The 24,948-nt window shown below is 42.2% G+C and overlaps 1 protein-coding gene across 1 annotated transcript in view; it reads right to left on the reverse strand.

Moving 5' to 3' along the window:
- The window catches only part of OSBPL11 (oxysterol binding protein like 11), a 142,075-nt gene extending 118,363 nt beyond the window's left edge, over nucleotides 1-23,712 (reverse strand). The window contains exon 1 of the mRNA XM_049878921.1: nucleotides 23,540-23,712. Within this exon, the coding sequence (XP_049734878.1) occupies nucleotides 23,540-23,586 (47 nt within the window). The 5' untranslated portion in view covers nucleotides 23,587-23,712. The remainder of the gene's footprint in view (nucleotides 1-23,539) is intronic.
- Between the last annotated feature and the right edge of the window lie 1,236 nt (nucleotides 23,713-24,948).

Consider the following 24,948-nt stretch of genomic DNA (forward strand, 5'->3'; position numbering starts at 1 on the left):
TAATAACATCGCTATTGCCCTGTTTTGAGCTTATTTTTTTTATAATCTTGCTTCTTTTTTTTTAATTTCCCTGTCTGGGTTGACTTCTGGTTGCTCTGCCCAGTGTTCTAGTCTTGGGTCGATACCTGATATTATTGATTTTCTAACCAAAGAACTCCCTTTAGTATTTCTCGTAGTTTTGGTTTGGTTTTTACGAATTCCCTCAACTTGTGTTTATCTGGAAATGTCTTAATTTCACCTTCATATTTAAGAGATAGTTTTGCTGGATATGTGATTCTTGGCAGGCTATTTTTTTCCTTCAGTTTTTTAAATATGTCATCCTGTTGCCTTCTTGCCTGCATGGTTTCTGCTGAGTAGTCCGAGTTTATTCTTATTGGCTTTCCCTTGTAGGTGACTTTTTTTTTTTTTTTTATCCCTCACTGCTCTTATAATTGTCTCTTTATCTTTGGTTTTGGCAAGTTTGATTATAATATGTCTTGGTAACTTTCTTTTAACATCTACCTTATGTGGAGTTTGATGAGCATCTTGAAAGATATCTTTTTATCTTTCACAATATCAGGGAAGTTTTCTGCCAACAAATCTTCAACAGGAAAGGAGGTAAGGTGATCTCAGATTTTCAAAGCTCACAAATGTTATTTCTTCTTTGAAATCTTTGCTGCAGTCATTACTTGAACAAAGTTGATTGCACATGGATTACACGCCAGTTACTCTGCTTGGTATTTTCAATCACCTCATATGCATGTGAAAGCTAGATGATGAATAAGGAAGACCGAAAAAGAATTGATGTCTTTGAATTTTGGTGTTGGCAAAGAATATTGAATATACCATGGACTGTCAGAAGAACAAACAAATCTGTCCTGAAAGCAGTAGAGTCAGAACGCTCCTTAGAAGGGATGATGGTGAGGTTTGTCTCACGTACTTTGGACACGTCATTAGGAGGGACTGGTCCCTGGAGAAGGACGTTATGCTTGGTAAAGTGTCAGCAAAAGACAGGAGGACCCTCAACGAAATGGACTGATACAGTGAAAACAACAGCAAGAATTGTGAGGAAGGTGCAGAGCCAGGCGGTGTGTCATTCTATTGTACAACGTCAAGATACATACTTTATGGAGCCCATGGAGAAGTAGTGGTGGTGGTTGTTTACCTAATCTAGCGATCAGGGAAGGGCTCCTTGAGAAAAAGGGTATTTAAGCTGATTTGAGTTAAAGGCAGAGTGAGGCAATATTCTGGGTAGGGGGAAGAACATGTCCAAAGATTAGAGAGAAAGAGTATGAGAGAAAGTTAAAGGACAGATAGCCAGAACACAGTGTTCAAAAGGACTTAACAGAAGAGGAGCATAGGGAGGTAGACAAGGGTCAGATGCCAGGCCAAGAAATTTAGACTTTTTGCTAAGAGCAAGAAAGCCATTGAGTGGTTCTAAGCAGAGGAATTAATCACATGAGGAGATTTTGGTTGTTTAATATAAAAAAAGAATGACATTATTTCCAGACTCAGCTTTTATCAGGGACATCATTAGGGTTGATGTCACCCAGTGCGGTAACTCATGGTGTCACCCCCCCCCCCCCACATGGACCTCTTCCTATACCGGACCATACAGAATCCTTACTAATATTTTCTGTACTAACGTTACTTGCAAATTGTAATTCCCATATATCACTCCTTGTTTTCCATTAATTACTACTTCAGTCTCAAAAAAAGTTATTGATATCAGTTCACAAATACTAATTACCACAAAACTATAGCTAAAACATCAGAAAATTTGACAAAACCAGCAAGTATAAAGACATCAGGGCAGCTATGGAAAACAACACCATGCGCTTGCAGCGCGTGCAGATGAAACCATGTGATTCTAAGAGTCATTGCAATTGGGTAGTAACCACAGCTCTGACCAGAGCGCATTAGGAGGTTCAACAAGTAAATTAGCATAGAGGTTTAGCCTTGCAGGTATATTGGACTTATGAAAAATATTTTTGTTGTTAAACGAATAACATGTATGTTTTTATAAATAGTCATTTTGGTGTCACTCCCTCTGACAGTGTCACCTGGTGCAGTCCTCACCTCTGTGCCCCCCTAGTGACGCCACTGGCTTATATCTGGGCCTAAGTACACCCTCACTCTGAATTAGGTTCTTAGAAGATTTATTTTGTTATTCACATTGGTGGATTTCAAGGAGAAAGATGACACTGGCTCCATTGCCAATTGTTGCAAGCCTTAAGATACTAAGGGAATCTTCCAGCAAGGAAACCTTCTTCCCAGGGTCACTGTAAGAGAAGTAAGTGATGAATCTGTACGGGGTCTATTTGCCTTTCTCTTCAGTTTCTTGACTCTTGTTTGTATAGAAAGAGGCATGTGAATTTTCTCCTGGTCGTTCCTTCTATTTCCTCCTACCATTGTTATAGCCTTTAAAGTGGTTTTGGGCAACCATACAGTCTTGTGAAAAGTTGTTCAATGCAATAGACATGGCATAACGGGACATTCTGCTCCTTCCTTCCATCTTTTGAGGAAATTTTGACTTCGTCATAAGCTGTTCTCTCTATGGCAATTACAGTGTATGTCTATAGCAATACAAGCCATAGTTCCTTCACCTACAACAAAATCTATTTTAGCTCTTCTCATCCATTCAAGGGAAACCCCGGGGGTGTAGTGGTTAAGAGCTACAGCTGCTAACCAAAGGGTCAGCAGTTCAAATCCACCAGGCGCTTCTTGGAAACCCTATAAGGCAGTTCTACTCTGTCTTACAGGGTTGCTATAAGTCGGAATCAACTTGATGGCAACATGTTTGTTTTTTTGTTTTTAACCATCCAAAAATGCTTTACCATTTAACTCATTAAATCTTAAAGCAATTTCTCATATGTTTCAGGAAGAGAATAAATGAAGGCACTTAATGCAGAACCACAGTCCAATATAATCAACTTATCTCCAAGAAGTGTAACAGAGAAACAATGTCCTTGGCCATGCACTGTGACCAATTCTGTGTGCTTTCGATTCTGGGTAAGTTGAAGCAACAATTTCCTCATTGGTTTTGGCAAGTTACCCTTTGCTAGTGCAGCGCTATTGGCAGGCCTAGTTGCTAATTACTCAGAGTGTCTGGTCAGGCTGCTAGAGGCCAAGGTCGTTCAGTCCTTTAATTTCCAGTCTTCACCTCCCCACCCCCAGGCCTGAGCTCTCCACACTTCTATGACCCTTTCTCATGGTATCATGCTACCAATTTCATGCTCATCTTTTAATCAAGATTTAAAAAGCCGAATGTGGCAGGGGCTAGTTGGAAAAAGGCAAAGATAATATCACAGTCATAATTGCCACATCTCTTGCTATTTGGAAGACATTCTATGATGACTCTCTGCGGGGAGGAAGGTAACAGAGTTTGGGCCTTTTAGTAGGCAAGGGTCAGAGACACGAATGCTAAACAGGGTCAGGTAAACGACTGCAGGGGCCAGGTGGGGACCTTGGGTGAATGGAGAGCGCTTGCCCCATCTACAGAGAAAGCCATTACTCCACTTCAACAGGTTGCTGCTTGGAAGGCCCCGTGAAGCCAAGTCTTCTGATTTTCCAAAAGGAGCCAGAAATCTGGGCTTTAAATGTATGCAGCTATTTCAAATTTTTCTGAAAGTATTGTGGGATCCAGGGAGCCCTGGTGGTGCAGTGGTTAAGCGCTCGGCTGCTAATCGAAAGGTTGGCAGTTCGAACCCACCAGCCACTCTGTGGGAAAAAGACAGGCAGTCTGCTTCTGAAAAGATTTACAGCCTTGGAAACCCTGTGGGGCAGTTCCACTGTGTCCTATAGAGTTGCTGTGAGTCAAAATCGACTCAACAGCAATGGATTTGGTTTGGTTCTATTGTGGGGACCAAAACAAAACACGTTTACAATCAGATTCAACCCATACCTAGGTCATCAGTTTGAAATCTCTGGCCTAGAGTCTGTTCCATTTGCAAAATCAGCAACCAGAGGAAAAGTCTCATTTTTCTGAGAGGGACTGATGAAAGTTAAGTATAAATCTTGGCAATGTCTTTACAGTTTGGCATTTTTGCAAAGAGGGTTTTATAAACAAAATCTTCCATGCCTATTCCCTCAGCCATATGTGGGAACAAAGAAGAGGTGAAAATAGCAAATGACCCATCCTCGTATACCTTCTCCTAGAATGGCACACACTCTTCATTCCTCTCTTTTAATAAAACTAGGTAGCCTGGTACAAAGTATTTGTTAACATCTGTCATGGATTGAATTTTGTCCCCCAAAAAATGTGTGTATCAATTTGGCTGGGCCATGATTCCCAGAATTCTGTGGTTGTCCTCCATTTTGTGATTGTAATTTTATGTTGAAAGGATTAGGGGTGGATTGTAACACCCTTACCAGGTCACATCCCTAATCCAATGTAAAGGGAGTTTCCCTGGGGTATGGACTGCACCACCTTTTATCTCTCAAGAGATAGAAGGAAAGGGAAGCAAGCAGAGAGTTGGGGGCCTCATACCACTAAGAAGGCAGTGCTGGGACTAGAATGTGTCCTTTGAACCCAGGGTCCTCGTGCAGAGAAACTCCTAGCCCAGGGGAAGACTGATGAGAAGGCCGACAGAGAGAGAAAGCCTTCCTTCCCCTGGAGCTGACACCCTGAATTTGGACTTTCAGCCTACTTTACTGTAAAGAAATAAATTTCTCCTTGTTAAAGCCATCCACTTGTGGTATTTCTGTTATAGCAGCACTAGATAACTAAGACAACATCCATATGTTCCCAGTGCTGTGGAACAATCCAAAGAAAAAGAGATACAGAAAAAACTATCAGAGTGAAAAATGGGACTTGGAGGTCAGAGTTCACTTAGAGGTCATCTTATACATGAAGAAATTAAGACACAGGGTGGTCCTTTGACGTGCCAGCGGGAGAGTCTCACAGCCTCTTTGAACTGGGCCTTGGAGGTAATCTATTCTACCATTCACCAAGGGGAGTCTCCCTCTTCAACATTCCTGCCAAATGGCCCAACTGAATTCTGTATTTCCATGTCAGATATTCATGTTTCAAGACAGACATATGTCTGCATACATCTTTTTTTCTTCTAAATAAAAATCCTCAATTCTAGATAAAATCCTCAGCTCCTTCAACCATTCCTTTGAAAACATCTGTCTCAGGCTGGGTGCTTTAGAGAGGCAAAACCAGTGAAACTGTATGTATATAAACATATGTATATAAACAGTTAGCAGCTGAGGACATAACCACTGTGCCATGACGGCTTCTTACTTCCAACATGTTATTCTTGTTGTTATTAGGTGCCGTTGAGTCGGTTCGACCCATGGCAACCCCATGCAGAACAGAATGAAACACTGCCTGGTCCTGTGCCATCCTCACAGTCACAGTGTTAATCCATCTTGTTGAGGGTCTTCCTCTTTTCCGCTGACCCTCTACTTTACCAAGCACGATGTCCAACATGCTAATACCCCTTAATATGTTTCGACAGCCCCTATGGGCACTTAGCACCCTCTGGACAAAGTTTTTGGTGTTCATGGCTATATTGTTCCCTAAAATGTGTGTTCTTGGGACCTGAGAAAGAGTTATGGTAATCTCTGCAGTCCCCCACTGAAGCATAGAACCTTCTGGGTGTTAAATATTGAATGAATGAACAAATGGAACATTTTTTAAATGTTTATACCTACTAGCTCCTGGCAATTTTGCTTCAAGCTGCACTTGATCACTTAGACTATATTTCCCATATATAAAAATGTTGGATGGTGGAAGAGAGGTCCCATACAAAATGTTCAGTCTCAGGCTCAGACCCTTCTAAGGATGACGCCATCCTTGCTATGTCTTTGAGGCGTCAGAATCATCTCAGGATTTGAGCCCATACTCATAGTACACCCCACACTTCTCATTTGGCTTCTCCCTGGGCCGGCACGGGTATGGGAGCCTCTGTTGCCAAAACAGTTTTGAAAGATAAAAATATGAAAAGATGAAAAACGAATTCCTGTAGGATGTCTTGCGAATCTCCCTCAGGAAAAATTGCTGAAGCTGACCTAAGTACTGGCCTCTTCTGTGCCCCCAGCACTTCTACCATTTGTCCTCCACCCCACTGGGAAGTAAACCCCATAAGGCAGGCAGGTTTCTTTTTTATATAATAATTAATGCATATAAAACATACATATAACATTCATGTAAGTTACAGAGTGCGGTAGTATTCCTGGACTTTCTATCTCAACTGCATAGAAAAAGGCTTAGTGCAATGAATATTTGTTGAATAATGAATGACACTTCTATGAATAATTGAACCAGAAAGACCAATATCTCCCAGATAAAATGCCCACCAGTTATCAGATAGCTAATGGTGTCATTCTGAGTTGAACCGAATCCCCCTACTCAATGTATGAGAACCAAATGTTAATCTCCTTCTCTACCATTGGGAAGTTCAGTAATGTGGCTCTTTCACAGATGTAAGTAGTGGAGGTGACATGGTGTGGTTGAAAGACCATGAATGAAAGTCAGACAACTCTGGGTTTGAACCCCAGCTCCACTATATTATACTTGTGTGAACTTGGGCAGACTACATACCATCCCTAAGTCTCCGTTTCCTTATCTATCAAACGGGGATAATAATACTTGCCTGCTGGAGTTATAGAGAATGAAAATAAAAATAATATCTGATGTTGGTTACTTCCTCTCATTATTTCATATAAAGAGACCTGGTTTAAATATTTCTAGAAAGAATTCATCTGACCCCTGCTATAGATGGCGTACTGAAAAGTTGCTTAAAAGCTATATTTACAAAGGGTTCCCCATCAGCTTCCCTCTTGAACTCATGTGCCATGTGAAAACTTCCTTCTGATTACCTTCCAGCTGTGTCTTTTTTTTTTGGTGGTTTTTAAATTGCTTTTCCCCTCCCTGTCATCTAATTCCTATGCACAGCATTTATGGAGTCTTGTCTTTCACACACACTTGGTGAGTCACTTTGGTTTTCCCCCTTGATTTAATCCTAGAGATAAATTAATAGATAATTATGGTTCTCTCCCTGGTGGTGTAGTGGTTAAGAGTTTGGCTGCTAACCAAAAGATCAGCAGTTTGAATCCACCAGAAGCTCCTTGGAAACCCTATGGGGCAGTTCTACTCTGTCCTATAGGGTCCTTGTGAGTCGGAATCCAATCGATGGCAATGGATTTGGCTTTGGTTTCCCCCAAACAGTAAAAGAAAAGGGAATTCCCCATGGGGTAATATCTTACAGGTTATAGTAATAGCTGGCCTTGGCTTTGAACTCTTTCCTGAAGTACACGCTATAGTTCCAGCAGTTCTGTTTGGGTCTGTACAAGCAGTCCCCACTTCTGGAACAGGCTATGTATTCCGAAGTTTCTTTACAAAGCCAGTATTTAAAACTCACTTTGCCAGTTCCCACAGAAGTGAGGTTACCTTCGGCCATCAGGTTGCCAGGCATTGCACAAAGGTCTATCTAGTCCAGAGCGTTACTAATCTGGTGGGCTAGGTGCCCTGCTCAGTGACTTCCAATAATTCAGAAGCCTTGATTCTGTAAGAGAGGGAGAAGGGCACTCTATGTTCCAGCTCTGGGTGCCAACAACACAGCTCTCCCCTACGTGACTGGGCAAGCAGCTTGGGTTAGGGGCTGTGCCAGGAAGGGGCTGGGGAGAAGGGTGGATCATCTTGGGCTTCAGGACCAATAGTTTGATTCTCTGCCACAGGACTTCTTTCTAGTCCTTTCACTTCCAAGAATTCTGCATAAGGAATAACAGTAATAATAATGACATTTGTAGAGTGTTTTATAGTTTACAAATGACATAGTTTCATCTCACTGGTCTCATTTAGTACTTAGAACAACCCTCTTGAGTTAGTTACTATCATTTTCATTTAACAGGTAAGAAAACTGAGGTTCAGAAAGGACTGCCTTTTCTAAGGCCAGTGGGATGGAAGGGGTGTGAAAAGACGTTCCACTGCCACCTGAGCATGGTGCCCCTAACTAGGTCTCCTCCTGTACCTATTTGTCTATATCTTATTAATTTAACAAACACATACATAGTGCTTACTAGGTGCCAGGCACAGTTCTAAGGATTTTAAAATATTAACCCATTTAATATGGCTCATTCATAAGGTAAGGGTTACCTTTTTTCTTTTTCTTTTGAAACTTGTACTTCAGCACTGTGGAATCTTCTTGGAAACGGATTGTTGTTGTTGTTAGGTGACATCAAGTCGTTTCCAACTCACAGCAACCCTATATACAAGAGAACAAGACACTACCCAGCCCCGCACCATCCTCACAAATGTTGCTTTATTTGAGCCTGTTGTTGCAGCCACTGTGTCAATCTATCTTGTTGAGGGTCTTCCTCTTTTTCACAGATCCTCTACTTTACCAAGCATGATGTCCTTCTCCAGGCCTGGTCCCTCCTGATAACATGCCCAAAGTACATGAGACAAAATCTCACCATCCTCCTTTCTAAGGAGCCTTCTTGGAAGAAGTACAGCCAGAATACCCCTTAAGAAGCGAGGATGGCAAGCTTTGTTCTTCTGGCAGTCCATCATATACTCAATATTCTTCACAACACCGTAGTAACTCAATGACATCGACTCCTCTTCAGTCTTCCTTATTCATTGTCCAACTTTCACATGCATATGAGGCAATTGAAAATACCATGTCTTGGGTCAGGCACACCTTAGTCCTCAAGGTGATAGCTTTGCTTTTTAACACTTTAGAGAGGTCTTTTGCAGCAGATTTCCCCAGTGCAATACGTCATTTGATTTCTTGACTATTGCTTCAATGGGCATTGATTGTGGCTCCAAGTAAAGTGAAATCCTTGACAACTTCAGTATTTTCTCTATTTATCATGATGTTGTTTCTTAATCCACTTGTCAGGATTTTGTTTTCTTTGTTGAGTTGTGATCCATACTGAAGACTGTAGTCTTTGATCTTCATCAGTAAGTGCTTCAAGTCCTCTTCACTTTCAGCAAGCAAGGTTGTGTCATCTGCACATTGCAGGTTGTTAATGAGTCTTCCTCCAATTCTGATGCCACATTCTTCTTCTTACAGTCCACCTTCTCAGATTATCTGCTCAGCACACACATTGAATAAATATGGTGAAAGGATACAACCCTGATGCACACCCTTCCTGATTTTAAACCATGCAGTATCCCCTCGTTCTTTTTGAATGACTGTCTGTATACAGGTTCCTCATGAGCACAATTAAGTGTTCCAAAATTCCTATTCTTTGCATTGTTATCCATAATTTGTCATAATCCACAAAGTCAAATGCCTTTGCATAGTCAATAAAATACAGGTAAACACCTTTCTGGTATTCTCTGGTTTCAGCCAGGATCCATCAGACATCAGTAACGACAGCCCTCTTTCCACATCCTCTTCTGAATCCAGCTTGAATTTCTGGCAGTTCCCTGTTGATGTGCTCCTGCAACTGCTTTTGAATGATCTTCAGCAAAATTGTACTCGAGTATGATATTAATGATATTGTTTGATAATTTCTGCATTCCGTTGTATTGCCTTTCTTTGAAATGGGCACATATATGGATCTTTTCCAGTCTCTTGGTCAGGTAGTTGTCTTCTAAATTTCTTGGCATAGACAAATGAGTACTTCCAGTGCTGCAACCTTTTGTTGAAACATCTCAGTTGGTATGCTGTCAAATTCTGGAGCCTCGTTTCTCGCCACTGCCTTCAGGGCAGTTTGGACTTCTTCCTTCAGTACCACTGGTTCTTGATCACACAATACCTCCTGAAAGAGTTGCATGCCGACCAATTCTTTTTGGTGCAGTGACTCTGTGTATTCCTACCATCTGCTTTTTTTTTTTTTTTAGCTGTTAAATACTTTTTTTTTTTAATAGTAATTTATATTGTGCTTTAAGTGAAAAAAATATATTTTTAAGTGAAAGTTTACAAATCAAGTCAGTCTCTCACACAAAAACCCATATACACCTTGCTACACACTACCAATTACTCTCCCCCGAATAAGACAGCCTGTTCTCTCCCTCCACGCTCTCTTTTCGTGTCCTTTTCGCCAGCTTCTAACCTCCTCCACCCTCTCACCTCCCCTCCAGGCAGGACATGCCAACATAGTCTCAAGTGTCCACCTGATCCAAGAAGCTCACTCCTCACCAGCATCCCTCTCCAACCCATTGTCCAGTGCAATCCATGTCTGAAGAGTTGGCTTCAGGAATGGTTCCTGTCCTGGGCCAACAGAAGGTCTGGGGGCCATGACCACCAGGGTCCTTCCAGTCTCAGTCAGACCATTAAGTCTGGTCTTTTTATGAGAATTTGGGGTCTGCATCCCACTGCTCTCCTGCTCCCTCAGGGGTTCTCTGTTGTGTTCCCTGTCAGGGCAGTCATCGGTTGTAGCCGGGCATCATCTAGTTCTTCTGGTCTCAGGATGATGTAGTCGCTGGTTCATGTGACCCTTTCTGTCTCTTGGGCTCATAATCACCTTGTGTCCTTGGTGTTCTTCATTCTCCTTTGATCCAGGTGGGTTGAGACCAATTGATGCATCTTAGATGGCTGCTTGCTAGCGTTTAAGACCCCAGACGCCACTCTTCATAGTGGGACGCAGAATGTTTTCTGAATAGATTTTTTTATGCCAATTGACTTAGATGTCCCCTGAAACCATGGTCCCCAGACCCCTTCCCCTGCTACGCTGGCCTTTAAAGCATTCAGTTTATTCAGGAAACATCTTTGCTTTTGGTTTAGTCCAATTGTGCTGACCTCCCCCGTATTGTGTGCTGTCTTTCCCTTCACCTAAAGTAGTTCTTATCTACTATCTAATTAGTGACTACTCCTCTCCCACCCTCCCTCCCTCCCCGCCTCGTAACCACAAAAGAATGTTTTCTTCTTAAACTATTTCTCACGTTCTTATAACAGTGGTCTTATACAATACTTGTCCTTTTGCAACTAATTTCACACAGCATAATGCCTTCCAGATTCCTCCATGTTATGAAATGTTTCACAGATTCCTCTCTGTTCTTTATCGATGCCTAGTATTCCACTGTGTGAATATACCATAATTTATTTATCCATTCTTCCGTTGATGGGCACCTTGGTTGTTTCCATGTTTTTGCTATTGTAAACAGTGCTGCAATAAATATGGGTGTGCATGTATCTGTTCGTGTAAAGGCTCTTATTTCTCTAGGATACATTGCAAGGAGTGGGATTGCTGGATCGTATGGTAGTTCTGTTTCTAACTTTTTAAGAAAGCGCCAAATCGATTTCCAAAGTGGTTGTACCATTTGACATTCCCACCAGCAGTGTAGAAGTGTTCCAATCTCTCCACAGCCTCTCCGACATTTATTATTTTGTGTTTTTTGGATTAATGCCAGCCTTGTTGGAGTGAGATGAAATCTCATTGTAGTTTTGATCTGCATTTCTCTAATGGCTAATGATCGTGAACATTTCCTCATGTATCTGTTAGCTACCTGAATGTCTTCTTTAGTGAAGTGTCTATTCATATCTTTTGCCCATTGTTTAATTGGGATATTTGTCTTTTTGCAGTTGAGTTTTTGCAGTATCATGTAGATTTTAGAGATCAGGCGCTGATCAGAAATGTCATAGCTAAAAACTTTTTCCCTGTCTGTAGGTAGTCTTTTTACTCTTTTGGTGAAGTCTTTGGATAAGCATATAAGTGTTTGATTTTTAGGAGCTCCCAGTTATCTAGTTTTTCTTCTACGTTCTTTATAATGTTTTCTATACTGTTTATGCCATGTATTAGGGCTCCTAACATTGTCCTCATTTTTTCTTCCATGATCTTTATCGTTTTAGATTTTATATTTAGGTCTTTGATCCATTTTGAGTTAGTTTTTGTGCGTGGAGTGAGGTATGGGTCTTGTTTCATTTTTTCTACCAACTTCTTTTGATGCTTCCTGCGTCATTCAATATTTTGCCCATTAACCAAACCAAACCAAACCCATTGCCATCGAGTCGACTCTGACTCATGGCAACCCTATAGGACAGAGTAGAACTGCACCCATAGAGTTTCCAAGGAGCAGCTGGTGGATTTGAACTGCTGATCTTTTTTGTTAGCAGCCATACCTCTTAACCACTGTACCACCAGGGCTCCACATTTTGCCCATAGAATTCTTCAGTTCTACAACTAGAGGACTTGAGTTTTTTCTTCAGTTCTTTCAGCTTGAGAAACGCTGAGCCTGTTCTTCCCTTTTGGTTTTCTAAGTCCGGATCTTTGCACATTTCATTATAATACTTTACTTTGTCTTCTTGAGCTTCCCTATGAAATCTGTTCAGGTCTTTTACGTCATCATTTCTTCCATTCGCTTTAGCTACTCTATGTTCATGAGCAAGTTTCAGAGTCTTTTCTGACATCCATTTTGTTCTTCCCCTTCTTTTCCTTTTAATGACTTTTCATTTTCTTCATGCATGATATCCCTGCTGTCATTCCACAACTTATCTGGTCTTTGGCCATTAGGGTTCAGTGCACTGAATCTTTTCCGGAAATGGTCTCTAAATTCAGATGGGATATACCCAAGGTTGTATTTTGGCTCTTGTGAACTTGCTGTAATTTTCTTCAGCTTCAACTTGAGCTTGCATATGAGCAATTGATGGTCTGTTCTGTAGTTGCCCCTGGTCTTGTTCTGACTGATGATACTGAGTTTCTCCATTGTCTCTTTCCACAGATGTTGTCAATTTGATTCCTGCATATCTCTTCTGGTGAGTTCCACGTGTATAGTCACCATTTATGTTGTTTCAATGAATAAGTCATTGGTCTTGCAAAATTCTGTCATGCAATCTCTGGCATCATTTCTATCACCATAAAAGTGGCGTGGTAGCAGCATCTGACCTCCTCTAACTTCACAAGGGGTAAGGAGAATCAAGATTAACACCCCAAGACTGATTCCTATGAGGCGGAAATCGGACATATCTTCTCTCTTAGCCGTCTTTACTAGTTCTGACTCTAACCGTCCCTCCCACGGCACTGTCTACTTCTCTGCTGGGTTTGATAATTCACTGTAATGGCCACACAGAACTTGCAGACCATACTCACGATCATGGGGTTTATTAGGGAAGTAACAGGTTACAGTTCAGGTTCAAGAACAGTCAGGATACAGTTCTTCCATCAGGACGGCCTCTTCTCAGCTCTGCCCATAGGCATGCCTCTCTCTCTGGCCCCTCCACCTCCACCCTGCTTGGGCAAGTGTTACAAAGCTTTTTTAGCTCTGCTGATAAGCGCCCAGAGGCACCCATTCCACAATAAGCCTCAGTCTGAAGGCGCTCAGCTCTAGCTCTGTGGGTTGGGGCAAACCCAGATCCACCAGTGCCTGGGGGGCACCCTACTCCACCAGCAAGTCTGCTACCAAAAGGCACTCAACTTTCTCGCTCTGTGGGCTGAGAAGACCACTGCGATGTCTTCTGCCGCTGTTTCTCTGCCACTTCTTCTCGCAGTCTTTAGTGTTAACAGCTTTTGCTCTCTCTCTCTGTCTCCTGGTTCAAGGAGCTTCTCAGTGCAGGGATCCCAAGTCCAAAGAACACTCTGTGCTCTTGGCTGTTCTTTCTTGGTGGTGGTGACATTCTCTCCCTCTCACCTCTGGGATGGCTCACTTTAAACCTAGCGGGACGGTAAAACTGAACAATCCCCTGGTTAGGGTTCCATATACCTTATTAGCATGGTCCCATGCAATCATTTGGTGGCAGTTACAAGACCATGGTAAGAAAGGCCACACAAAAGTGGTCCATCTCATTGCAGTCACCAAGTCCGTACCTTCCAACTACTAATGCTTCTTTGTTTCCAACTTCCACATTCCAACCACCAGTAATTATCAATTCATCTTGTTTGCATGTTTGATCAATTTCAGACTGTAGCTAAGTTGGTAAATATCTTCAATCTCTTCATCTTTGGCATTAGCGGTTGGTGCATAAATTTGAATAATAGTCATATAAACTGGTCTTTCTTGCAGGAGTATGTATATTTTACTGTCACTGACAACTTTGTACTTCAGGAGAGTCCGTGAAATGTTCTGACAATGAATGGGATGCATTTCCTCTTCAATTTGTCATTCCTGGCATAGTAGACCATATGACTGTCCAGTTTAGAATGGCCAATACCAGTCCATTTCAGCTCACTAATGCTAGGACATCGATCTTCAATTATTCCCTTTCATTTTTGACAATTTCCATTTTTCCTTGATTCATACTTCATACATTCCACCTCCTGCCTACTAATGGATGTTTCCAGCTGTTTCTTATCATTTTGAATTGTACCACGTCAGCAAATGAAGCTTCACTCCATTCTCGTCATTAAGGTTGACACTACTTTGAGGAAGCAGCTCTTTCCTAGTCGTATTTTGAGTGCCTTCCAACCTGAGGGGCTCATCTTCCGGCAATGTATCAGACAATGTTCCACTGCTCTCCAAAATATTACTGACCTGAATAATGTTGCCACATGACAGAATTTCAGATTCTCATAGAATTCAGACTTTCTGGACCCATTGAGGTTCGATGAATCCCCAAAACTGTTACCCTGAGAATATCTTTAAACCTTAAACCAAAAATACCCCCTGAAGTCTTCTTTAAACCAAACAATAATTTAGCTTAACAAGTAAAGAATGTCTGCCTTGAGCACTGTGGTTTTTTAAAGAGCTATCCTTATGGGATCAAATTGACAACAGCAACTCAAAAGTTTACATAGGAAGCTTAGGGGGCAGTGAGTTTATGTTAATAGGGAAGGAACGATTCAGAAAAGGAGGGTGAGAATGGGTGCATAAATTGAAGAATGTAATCAACGTCACTGTAATGTGTAGAAATTGTTGAATTGGTGTATGATCTGCTGTGTACATATTCAACAACAAAAATAAAATAAATTATTTAAAATAATAACGATAAAGTTCCCACATGGTGTGTTTTTTAGTCAGAAGGCCTTGAGCTGCTTAGTCAGGTGATCTGTGACTCTCGTATTTCTGTTATCAAGTGAGTCACTTTCAAGAGTCAGAGTCTTTGCCAAATAGTTTAAGTATGACACGGGCCTTTATATTCGCAAGTCCGGTAGACCTTTCCACCACAGGCTTTCTGATTTTAAGACAAAAAAACTGTCTCTAGCTAGAGCTAAAGTTTCAGCCAATGGAACTTGTTTCTAAATTAACCCCCTCTTAAATATCTCATCTGAGTCTGGCAGTTTTTTGCTTTGTTGGCTCCTAGAGAGCATTTCGATCAGCCTAGCATTTGCCAGGATGGGTTATGAAAAACAAGTTTGCTTCGAATGCTGGCTCTCCCTCTTTTTAGTTCATGATCTTGGGCAAGTTCCTTACCTTATCTGTGCCCCAGTTTTCTCATCTATAAAATGGGGAGTGTAATAAACTTACTCCTCACTTATCGACTATCTCATTATCTGACATTTCAAATTTATGATGATAGTAAGAAATCTATTTCTGATTATTTCCTGCATTAATGACATATGTCTGGCAGTAACGAACGCCAAGGTGCGAGGCAAGAGTAATGCTGGCTGTGATGGTTAAGGTTATGTGTTAAGTTGGCTGGTCCATGAGTCTCGGCGGTTTGGCAGTTATGCAGTGATGTAATTTGGCAGCTTTGTAATGATGTAGTCATCCTCTATTTTATGATCTGATGTGGTCATTCTTCATTTTTGCATAATGCCAATTTTTGCATAACAGCCTGGTCTTTGGAACCTAGCCATGTCCGTAAGCGGCGAGGGGTGTAGTTTTACTTTGTAGTGTTGTTGTGAGGATTATGTGAGTTAGTACAGTACATAAGACACTTAGAATAATTAGTACCTGACATGTAGAAATGGTTGAATAATTACTACCTTCTTTGGGTCGTCCAGACCTAGGGCTACGGAGTTGTTCCTTTTTCCACATCTAGGAATGAGCTTGTTAAGAAGCAAATTTACAATGCACATTATTTATACTGTTCCTTTTTTGTTGATTTTCCATGTAAATTAAGTGAGGTAGTAATTTGCACCTTACTACTTGATGGAATCAGCCCCGAACTCATGCAGACCCTATGCACAATGGAATGCTCCACTGCCTGGTCTTCCACCATACTCTTGATCAGTTGGGAATCAGATCATTGTGGTCCATAAGGTCTTCAATGACTAAGTTTTGGAGATAGATCACCAGGCCTTTCTTCCTAGTCTATCTTAGTCTGGAAGCTCTGCTGAAACCATGTAGCATCATAGCAACACCCAAGGCCCTACTGACAGATAAATGGTGGCTGCCTGGGTAATGACACTATGAGACAGTTCAGCACAAAAACAACTTTTGACAAACATTAGATTCACAAATCGAACACTAAAAGTCCCACAACATCCCTGTCTCTTGGAGTCCACCCATACACATCACTTCGGATGAGATGGAAAAATCTCCTGTCCATTTAGATCCCTTGTGCCTTCTTGTTGAGGTTCTAGTCTTGAATCTTTAATTTGGATCACTCTTATTCTTTAATCAGTTGCTGAGATTCTCACCCGCATGTTTTCTCAGAATCGGTGACTTTTTTTTTCCAATAATTTATTTTATTTTTGGTTGTTGTTGTTGTTGAAAATATACACAGAAATACATATACCAATTCAACAATTTCTACACACAAAAAAAATTCAGTGACATTGATTACACTCTTCAAATTATACAACCATTCTCGCCGTCCTTTTCTGAGTAGTAGTTCCTCCCCCATTAACATAAACTTACTGTCCCTAAGCTTCCTATCTAAACTTTGAAGTTGCTGTTGTCAATTTGATCCCATGTAGATAGTTCTTTAAAAGAGCACAATGCTCAAGGCAGACATTCTTTACTAGTTAAGCTAAACTATTGTTTGGTTTAAAGAGGACTTCAGGGGATACGTTTGGTTTAAGGTTTAAAGATTATCTCAGGGCGTTCATCTAGCCTCAATGACTCCAGAAAGTCTAGATTCCATGAGAATTTGAAATTCTGTCCCGCATTTTTCCTTCTTTGATCAGATTCTTTTATAGAATCTTTTATCAAAACACTCTGTAATCGTAGTGGGCACCTTCCAAGAATGGTGCATTTTGTGAAAGGGAGGAGTGGGACGAAGAGACGCCATTCCAAGACTCTGATGCTCCTTCTGTCTGAGATCCAAACTTGATGAAGAGAGCATGGTGGCTGTGACTCGCTACTTGGCAGAGAAGTCCCTGTGGTATTGTCCCAGCAGGACTTACTGGAAATCTGCCCTCTTAGGTTCCAGGAGAAGCCATCCACAGGGAGGTGCCTCCCATTGGAATTTGCTGCGAAGCCATCAATTTCACCAGCCTACCCTCTTCCTCTCTGCTGTGGTTATTCGCACCCCTCCCCACTCCCAATTACAAAGGCAAAGGGATATCATCTTAAGGGTGGGAAGTAGAAAGGATTAAAGGGTGAGAGTTTAGACAGAACGTCCTATCTTTGGAACATATCAGGCTGGGACCATTGATTCTGGTTCATTTTTCCTTCCTAATTTAGAAAGTAGTGGAAGTCTGAAGTATTTATTGTTTCCTGAGAGTCTGGGTGTAATGAGCATTTGACTTGGTTTCATATGCAAACTTGGCTTACCTACTTAGAGGGGTGGCGGAGGTTAAGTCTGGAGACCCTTGCCCTTGAGAGGATTATTCTTTGGATTGAAAGCCAATCTAGTGTGTATCACTGGAGGGGGCACCTGGTTACTATCTCCTTCCTTTTATTTAAAGTGATAGAGTCTGGAGCATGAGGAGGTCGGCTTAATGCTTTTAGCTGATGATGAAAGCAGGAAGCTGGAACAGATAACTTCTTTAATTCTCTTTTAGGTCTTATAAATGTTTTTGTTATTCATCTTCTATTAGCTAGGTGCTAGCTATAGCAACCCTATGTGACAGAGCAGAACTGCCCCATAGGGTTTCTTGGCTGTAATCTTTGGGGAAGCAGATCACAACAGCCTTAGGGAGGAGGTATCCTTACCTTATTGTGCAGATAAAGAAAGTTAAGTGATTTGCTAATCGCATAAATTCTGAGTGGTTAAACTTCACTCATTCAATAAACATTTATTGAGCCTCTACTGTGTGGGATGAGCTCTAGAAATACTGAAATGAGTAAGAAGTAGTCCTGTATCCAAACAGCTCACAGTCTAAAGATGAGCCTCTAAGCAGATTACATATCTGATGTGGTAAAAGAGGGATGAGGGTACGGAAAGGGCATCACTGCAGCCTGGACAGTGGAATTGACCAGCCTGGGAGTCGGAAGGTGTCCTGGAGGAGATGGCCCCCCAAATGATTCATAGATGAGGAGGAAGCATTAAGTTGGTAAAGAAGGCTGGAGAAGGGGTTTAGACAGTGCGTCCCAGGGAGGGTTGAGGGGGGCAGGATGAGCAAAGGCCTGGCAATGAGGGACAGCATTGTGAGTGTGGGATTCACAAATAGTCTGAAATTGTTGGATCACAAAATTGGGGCAGGATAGGTTGTAGATGAGGCTGGCATGGTAAGCAGGGGCTGGATCATGGCAGTCCTGTAGTCATGCTTTTCCTAACACCCACACTCTTCTCTCTTTGAAGCCTGTGCTCTACGAAGAAAGGGAGTCACTACAGAGAATCCGAAGATGCCACGGAACAGTTGCTCTTGGGTGAAAGTTTAAAACAGGCAGTCTTCCATAAAGAGACATAAAGTTCTGACGCATGTTGTGACGTGGGTGATCCTTGAAAACACTGCGCTGAGTGAAATAAGTCAAACACAAAGGGACAAATAGCATATGATCCCATTTACATGAGATATCTAAAATAGGCAAATGCATAGAGACCAAAGTTTATTAGTGGTCACAAAGTTTATTGGTGGCTGGTGGGTGGGAAGAAGAGGGAGGGGGAAATGGGGAGTTTGTGCTTAAGGGGCACTGAGTGCCTGTTAAAGGGGTTGAAAATATTTGGAAACAGATAGTGGTGATGGTTGCACAACGCGGTGAACATAACTAATGTCACCGAATTGCACACTTAGAAATGGTTGAAATGGCAAATGTTTTACTGAATGTATCTTATCGCAATAAGAATTTTAAAACGTAATAGAATACAACAGGAACGTGAAATATTGTATGTAAAGTGCCTGGCACATAGAAGATATTCAGTAAATGGCTCTTAATAATAATGAAAGACAATAACAACAAAGCAAACAGGTAGTCTTCTGGGGAGATATTGCTGTCACCCAGAGAATGATAGGGTCCTGGGCCATCTCCTAGTGGAGCAAGCACCTAACCAGATGAGCTGGGAGCTTGAAGAGCTAAGAAAAAGGGATATAGTCAGTGTGTAATAGCTGGTGAGCCCTCTGAAGTCCACACCCTCACTGAATCGCTGTGATATGGCAGTTAACTTCCGCCTCCGAGTCCCCCTCTCCCCTCCCACTCTGGCTTTCTCTCAGGCCTCCATCCTCCCCCAAATTATCTATGTATCTCTGTCCTTTTCCTGTGTTTGTCTTTGCTGCTCCTTCTCCAAGTTTGCATGGGATGCTTGCCATCATTGAGATGGAACTGAACGTGTGAGGCTTGACCTCCAGAACAGTGTTTCCTAATTGAACTACTGTGCTATTGAATTAGCTACATGGATTCTCTGCCTGGGACTCTAGGAGTAAAGGAGAGAATGAGAGGAACGCTTCTAAGAGGGAAACGACAGTTAGATCAGAGTTTCTCCTCCATCAGAAGTGTGTGCAAAAATAGAGATAAAACGGTTCCACCACAGGCCGACTGATGCCAATGATCTTGGGATGTTGCCAGGATATCTATATTTTCAACAAGCCCCCTGGGAGAGCCTTAAGCACAATGTAATAAGAATAATTGCCTAGAACAGGAACCACAAAATGGTGCTAGTAGGTCAAACGCACTTGCAGATTTTGACCCTTACATTGTTTTAAAAACCAGGATATTGTACCCAGAAACCTAGATTTCTGGGCTTTCTTTCTTTTTACTGCTTTTTTTTTTTTATTATTATTGTTGAGAATATACACAGCAGAACATACACCAATTCAACAATTTCTACAGGTACAAGTCAGTGACAATGGTTACATTCTTTGAGTTGTGAAACCACTCTCAGCCTCCTTTTTGAGTTGTTCCTCCCTCATTAACATAAACTCATTGCCCCCTAAGTTTCCTATCTAATCTTTCAAGTTGCTGTTGTCATTTGGATCGCATACAGACAGCACTTAAAAGAGCATAATGCTCAAGGCAGACATTTACTAACTAAACTAAACCATTGTTTGGTTTAAAGAATTCAATGGATATTTTTGGTTTAGATTTCTGGTATTTCTTGAAAAAAAATCTTAGACAAGCACCATATTCTGGCAATAAACATCTCAAGCTATGTAAGGACCCAACCCCTTTTGTCCAGCATGTGCTCTCCAATCCACCAGAGTCACTACAGCTTTCTGTGGTCTAGTAGCCCCACCCTTTTACTTGGACCCTTCCAGGACAGGTACCAAGTTTTTGTCATCCTTGAATCCCCCCTCAGAAGAGAGTGAAAAAATGTATATTGAAAGAATGAGTGGGCATTGGCCTAAAGATGAGATCTCCTCCAGCCTGCATAATTTAATCGCAAATTAGAAAGAGCCCTGATCCAGGGTGTTAGAGACGTGGGCTTTCATCCTGTCTCTACTTCTCCTTGCTTTGACCATATGACTTCATCTTTCGGAGCCCACGTGCTTTTCACTATAAAATGAATAACAAGGGTGGATTTGACTCTAAGTTATTTCACCTGGGAGAGTGCAGCTTCTCTAGACTGCAAGTGGGCAGCTGGGTTACATTTTTAAATTGTACATGGCAGAAGAGGCTATTCCGAAACTCGGTCCCAGCAAGCCTCTCCCACTGAAACCCCCTACTCTCAAAATGCCATCTGTTGACCCGAAAATCTGGACTCTCCTGGTAATCAAAGAATGGCAAATATTTACGGCGTGAGACTGGACTCACTCCTTTAGGTTAGGCCTCACAGATAAAGTCTAAACTCCTCAGCATGGTGCAGAAGGCTCTTCATACTCAGATCTCTGTCCTGTTGACCCTGTGACTCTCCCCCACCCTCCAACAACACTCAGTTACCTACGCTGCTCTCAAACATGGCACTCTCTTTGTTCATGCTGTTCTCGCTTCCTCACCCCATTCAGCAGTCTGGTAAATATCTATTCAGGTGTTCAGTACCCAACAGAAGAGAAGTCCTTCTAGCCTCCTCCTTTCTCCGGGTCTAACTTTTCACTTCCTCCCTCCTCAGTACATCTACTTGGCCTTGTACATATTCTTGTCATCTCATCTATCACAACGCATCACTCCTTTATATGCCTGGTTCCCCCACTAGACTGTGACCTCCTTGAGGGCAAGGATCTAGGGCACATCATGGAAGCACAATGAGTGAAAGCTGATGAGCCCTAAACTGAGTCATCTGCTGAGATGACTCCCAAGCCAGAGAAGAACAGATTGGTTAGCCCTCGTCCTGCCCATATTCCCCCTCCCCCACCACTCATACTTCCACATTTTCAGACACAGTGTTCATTGCCAATCGTTCACAATGATAGTGATTTTTTCCATTGGCCAAGCATCCTGTGTGTCTCAGCATTCATGTTGCACAGTGTGAATTATAGGGGTTATGTGCAGGGAATTATTTTGTGTAGCACTTAGCATTTCCTAAACTGTTATGAGGAACCTTGTTCTGGAGAATGTAAATACACACAGTATTAAAAAAGGAATCTGGTCAAAGAAGTTTGGGAGAGTCTGAAAATTATATTCCCCTCTTAGAAAAACACAGTGCATATTAGCATATTAATGGCTCAGAAGTCTGGTGACAAAGGAGATCGTTTAACTTTGTTTTAATCCAGTGCTTGCAAAGCCCAGTCAGACACAGTTGAGGAAACACCCGTGTTGATGAACACATACTGAATTAGAAGTCAGAAGACCTCAGTTCTCATTTCCTTTCTGCCACAAAAGCAAATGTGTGTTCTTTAAAAAGGCACTTCCCCTTTCAGAGCCTCACAGTCCTCATTTGTAAACTGGAAGGACTGACAATAAAAATCTAAAATGAAACGGTTGGATTATATTATTTCTAAGGGCCCTTTGAATCCCCATTTTGTATCCTTTTCCAGCAGATGAGCAACTCTGGCTTCAACGCCTTTGCGGGGCCGACAGACTCACACAATAGGTACTTAGCCTCACCCCACTGAGCAGGAGCAGCTGGGCAGGAGCTTGGATGTTCTCTGCAGCTGTTGCCCTGGGATGGCTAGGTCAGAAGGGGAATTACGTGGCAGTTATGAGCTGATTGAGGCAACTTTTAACATCCTAAAAATTAACTCTTTACTTTTCTTCTTCTTTAAAAGAAAGGTACCCTTCCAAGAGTCATTTCCCAGTATGTCCAGACAAACAAACAAACAAAAAATACACTCGGCAGTGAACTAAAATTCTGGGTGAAGGAAGAGCTGGTGGGTGGGAGAAATCTGACAGCCTTCATTAACCAGAACCATGAAAACTCCAAGTACTTTCCAGGACATCAAATGTGGTAAGTGGAGTGAGGAGGTTCAAGTTCAAATAGGGCCCCCCAAGGTTCCCCTGGCTTTGAAATAAAATATAGCCAGGCCTGTTCTTTCTAAAGCGCATCTGAAGAAAAGGATCCGTCCTGCTCAAGTCAGATTTTGGAGTCAGGGTTCATGTGGACAGGGTTCAGCCCGCTGGTATTTCCCACTACTGGCATGACTCCATGTTCAGAACAGAAAGTCCACGCTTTCCGCTCCAAAGTGCAGCCCCCAATGGCCACTGTTTAAGGCCCACATTATGCATAAGCAGAGTGATGGTTTCCTCTGAATATCATCTTAGCAAAGTCAGAAATACCATTAAGAACAATCTGTAGCCAAGACTTTCTTCCCTTTGGTGAGTCATCACCCACTCCAGGATCCTCTGTCCCCCCGTCCTCTGTCCTGAAACTTTACACAGCATCTCTACATTCCTGATCTTGCACTAGGTGTTATGGTATGCCATGGGCTCACGTGGATGGATACTGTGCAGTTGCGACTCTTACAGGGGTCGGGTCCAAAAGTTAATGTTTAAGGCAAAAATCAAGTATTGTCAGAATCGCCCTTGAAAATATTTTCAATCATCTCTAAGGTGAAATGACCACACTCTGAGAAGCTAAAGGACAACTGAGGGAACTTGAGTCTTCAATGAGGGATTATGTAACTCATCCTACACTTCTCAAGGGTATGGGCTTAGTGTGTGGAATGGCACTATTTAAGTTGCTGTTTCTCTCTCAGGATTTGTTTGGTTTTATTCTGTTCTGCTTTGGCTAAAATTTTATTTGTATAAGTTAAATATGTATATGATACCAGTTCAGTTAAACATGTAGAAAAACATCTATAGGGAGATGCATCCACCCTGCTAGCCTCCACAGTGAGGACTGAGATTGGGGTGCAGGAACAAGAAGACGGTCAAAGAGGACCCTAGCCTTCCCTGTAATTTTTTAAAAAATGTTTTTCTTGTGTAACATGAAAAGATCTCTGACTATAACTTGCTCACAATCTACCAGTCATGAAACTAAACAACAAGAAGACAATATAATACAAGCTGTAATATCAGTGCGCTATGGGAGGCCACGGGGCGGGGAGCGATTCATTTTTCCCTGCTACTAGATCTTATAAAACTTACCCCTGTCTTTTTGTTCTGTGCTCATAGCTGTTTGGAGTCTTGCGCATCCTGGTTCACGGTGACCTGGAGAAGGCTTGGACAGTTCGGCTTGTCTTGCCAGCCCCTACCCCTGCCCCAGGGAAGAGCAGCTGCAGTGGTACATAGGGCTAGACAGGGGCAGGGACAGCTGGAGGAGGCTCCTGTTCTCTGATCTGTCACATTTCTTGGCTGTCTCCCATAGCAGGGATCTTGCTAAAGGACCTTGGATCCCTGCCATATGCTAGCTCGATGTGTGCTCCTCCTCAGCAGTGACTTCCCTCCTCTTTGACCTTGGTGAGGTGGAATCAGACAAGGATTATTGTTTCTGTATTATGGACTGGGAAACAGAGGCACAGGAATCAGAGCAGAGATGAAGACTCCACACGGGGTTACCTCCCAGCCCACGGTTCTGTCCATCTAACCAGCCCTTCTCCTTCTCCTGACCACTTCAGAAGTCAGTTATGAATGAACTCTTGAGTACAAACCCTGAGTCCATAATAACAGAACTACAGGAAGCCTGCTGGAAGAAAGTTCATATTATTTACCTGGCATAAGTTATACTGTAAACTCCATCCCAGGTCTGGTGGGAAAACCCTACGTCTTTTGTCTAGTGAATGGATTCCCTCTAAATTGAAGGTTGTGCCTGGTGTAGTTAAAAAAAAAAAAAAAAACAGGCACTTGAATGAGTTGGAATCCACCACATTTTATCTGTGAGATATTGAACAGGTTACCAGGGCTTTCTGAACCTCAGCTCTTCATCTGTTAAATGGGAAAAACACCACTCGCCTCATTGGATAAACTGAGTATTCAGAATACATTAGTCACCACCTCCATTCTTTGGTTCTCTTGGAGAAGGGGGAGTGTACTGGCTGCCCAATTGCCTGGCAGGACCTTTCTGGCTTAGTGAGTTGGCCCAGTAGGGACAAGGAAAACCCACAAGTCATTTGCAACATTAATGTCTGTACCCATGGGGGGGGGGGCTCTTCACTCAGAAGTTCCTCTTTTTAGGCTAATTTGTGAGAACATGAAAAAAGAGGGGGTAAGAAGAAGGAGAAAGAGAAGGAGGAGGGGGAGGGAGAGGAAGAGGAGGGGAAAGGCAGGAGGAAGAGAAGGAGGGAGGAGGAAGAATTAGAGACCAATCTAGGCTAGGTATCTACACTGCATAACCCCATCACGCTGCCGTAGAGTCAATTCTGACTCATAGTGACCCTATAACAAAGGACACGGTAAAACTGCCCCATAGAGTTTCTAAGGAGCACCTGGTGGATTCGAACTGCTGACCTTTTGGTTAGCAGCCATCACACTTAACCACTACGCCACACTGCATAAAGAAAGCAAAAAAGACCAAATATGAGCAAACGTAACCAAAGTGACTTGAATAATGACAGAAG

Source organism: Elephas maximus, chromosome 1, assembly GCF_024166365.1.
Source record: "Elephas maximus indicus isolate mEleMax1 chromosome 1, mEleMax1 primary haplotype, whole genome shotgun sequence".
NCBI lineage: Eukaryota > Metazoa > Chordata > Mammalia > Proboscidea > Elephantidae > Elephas > Elephas maximus.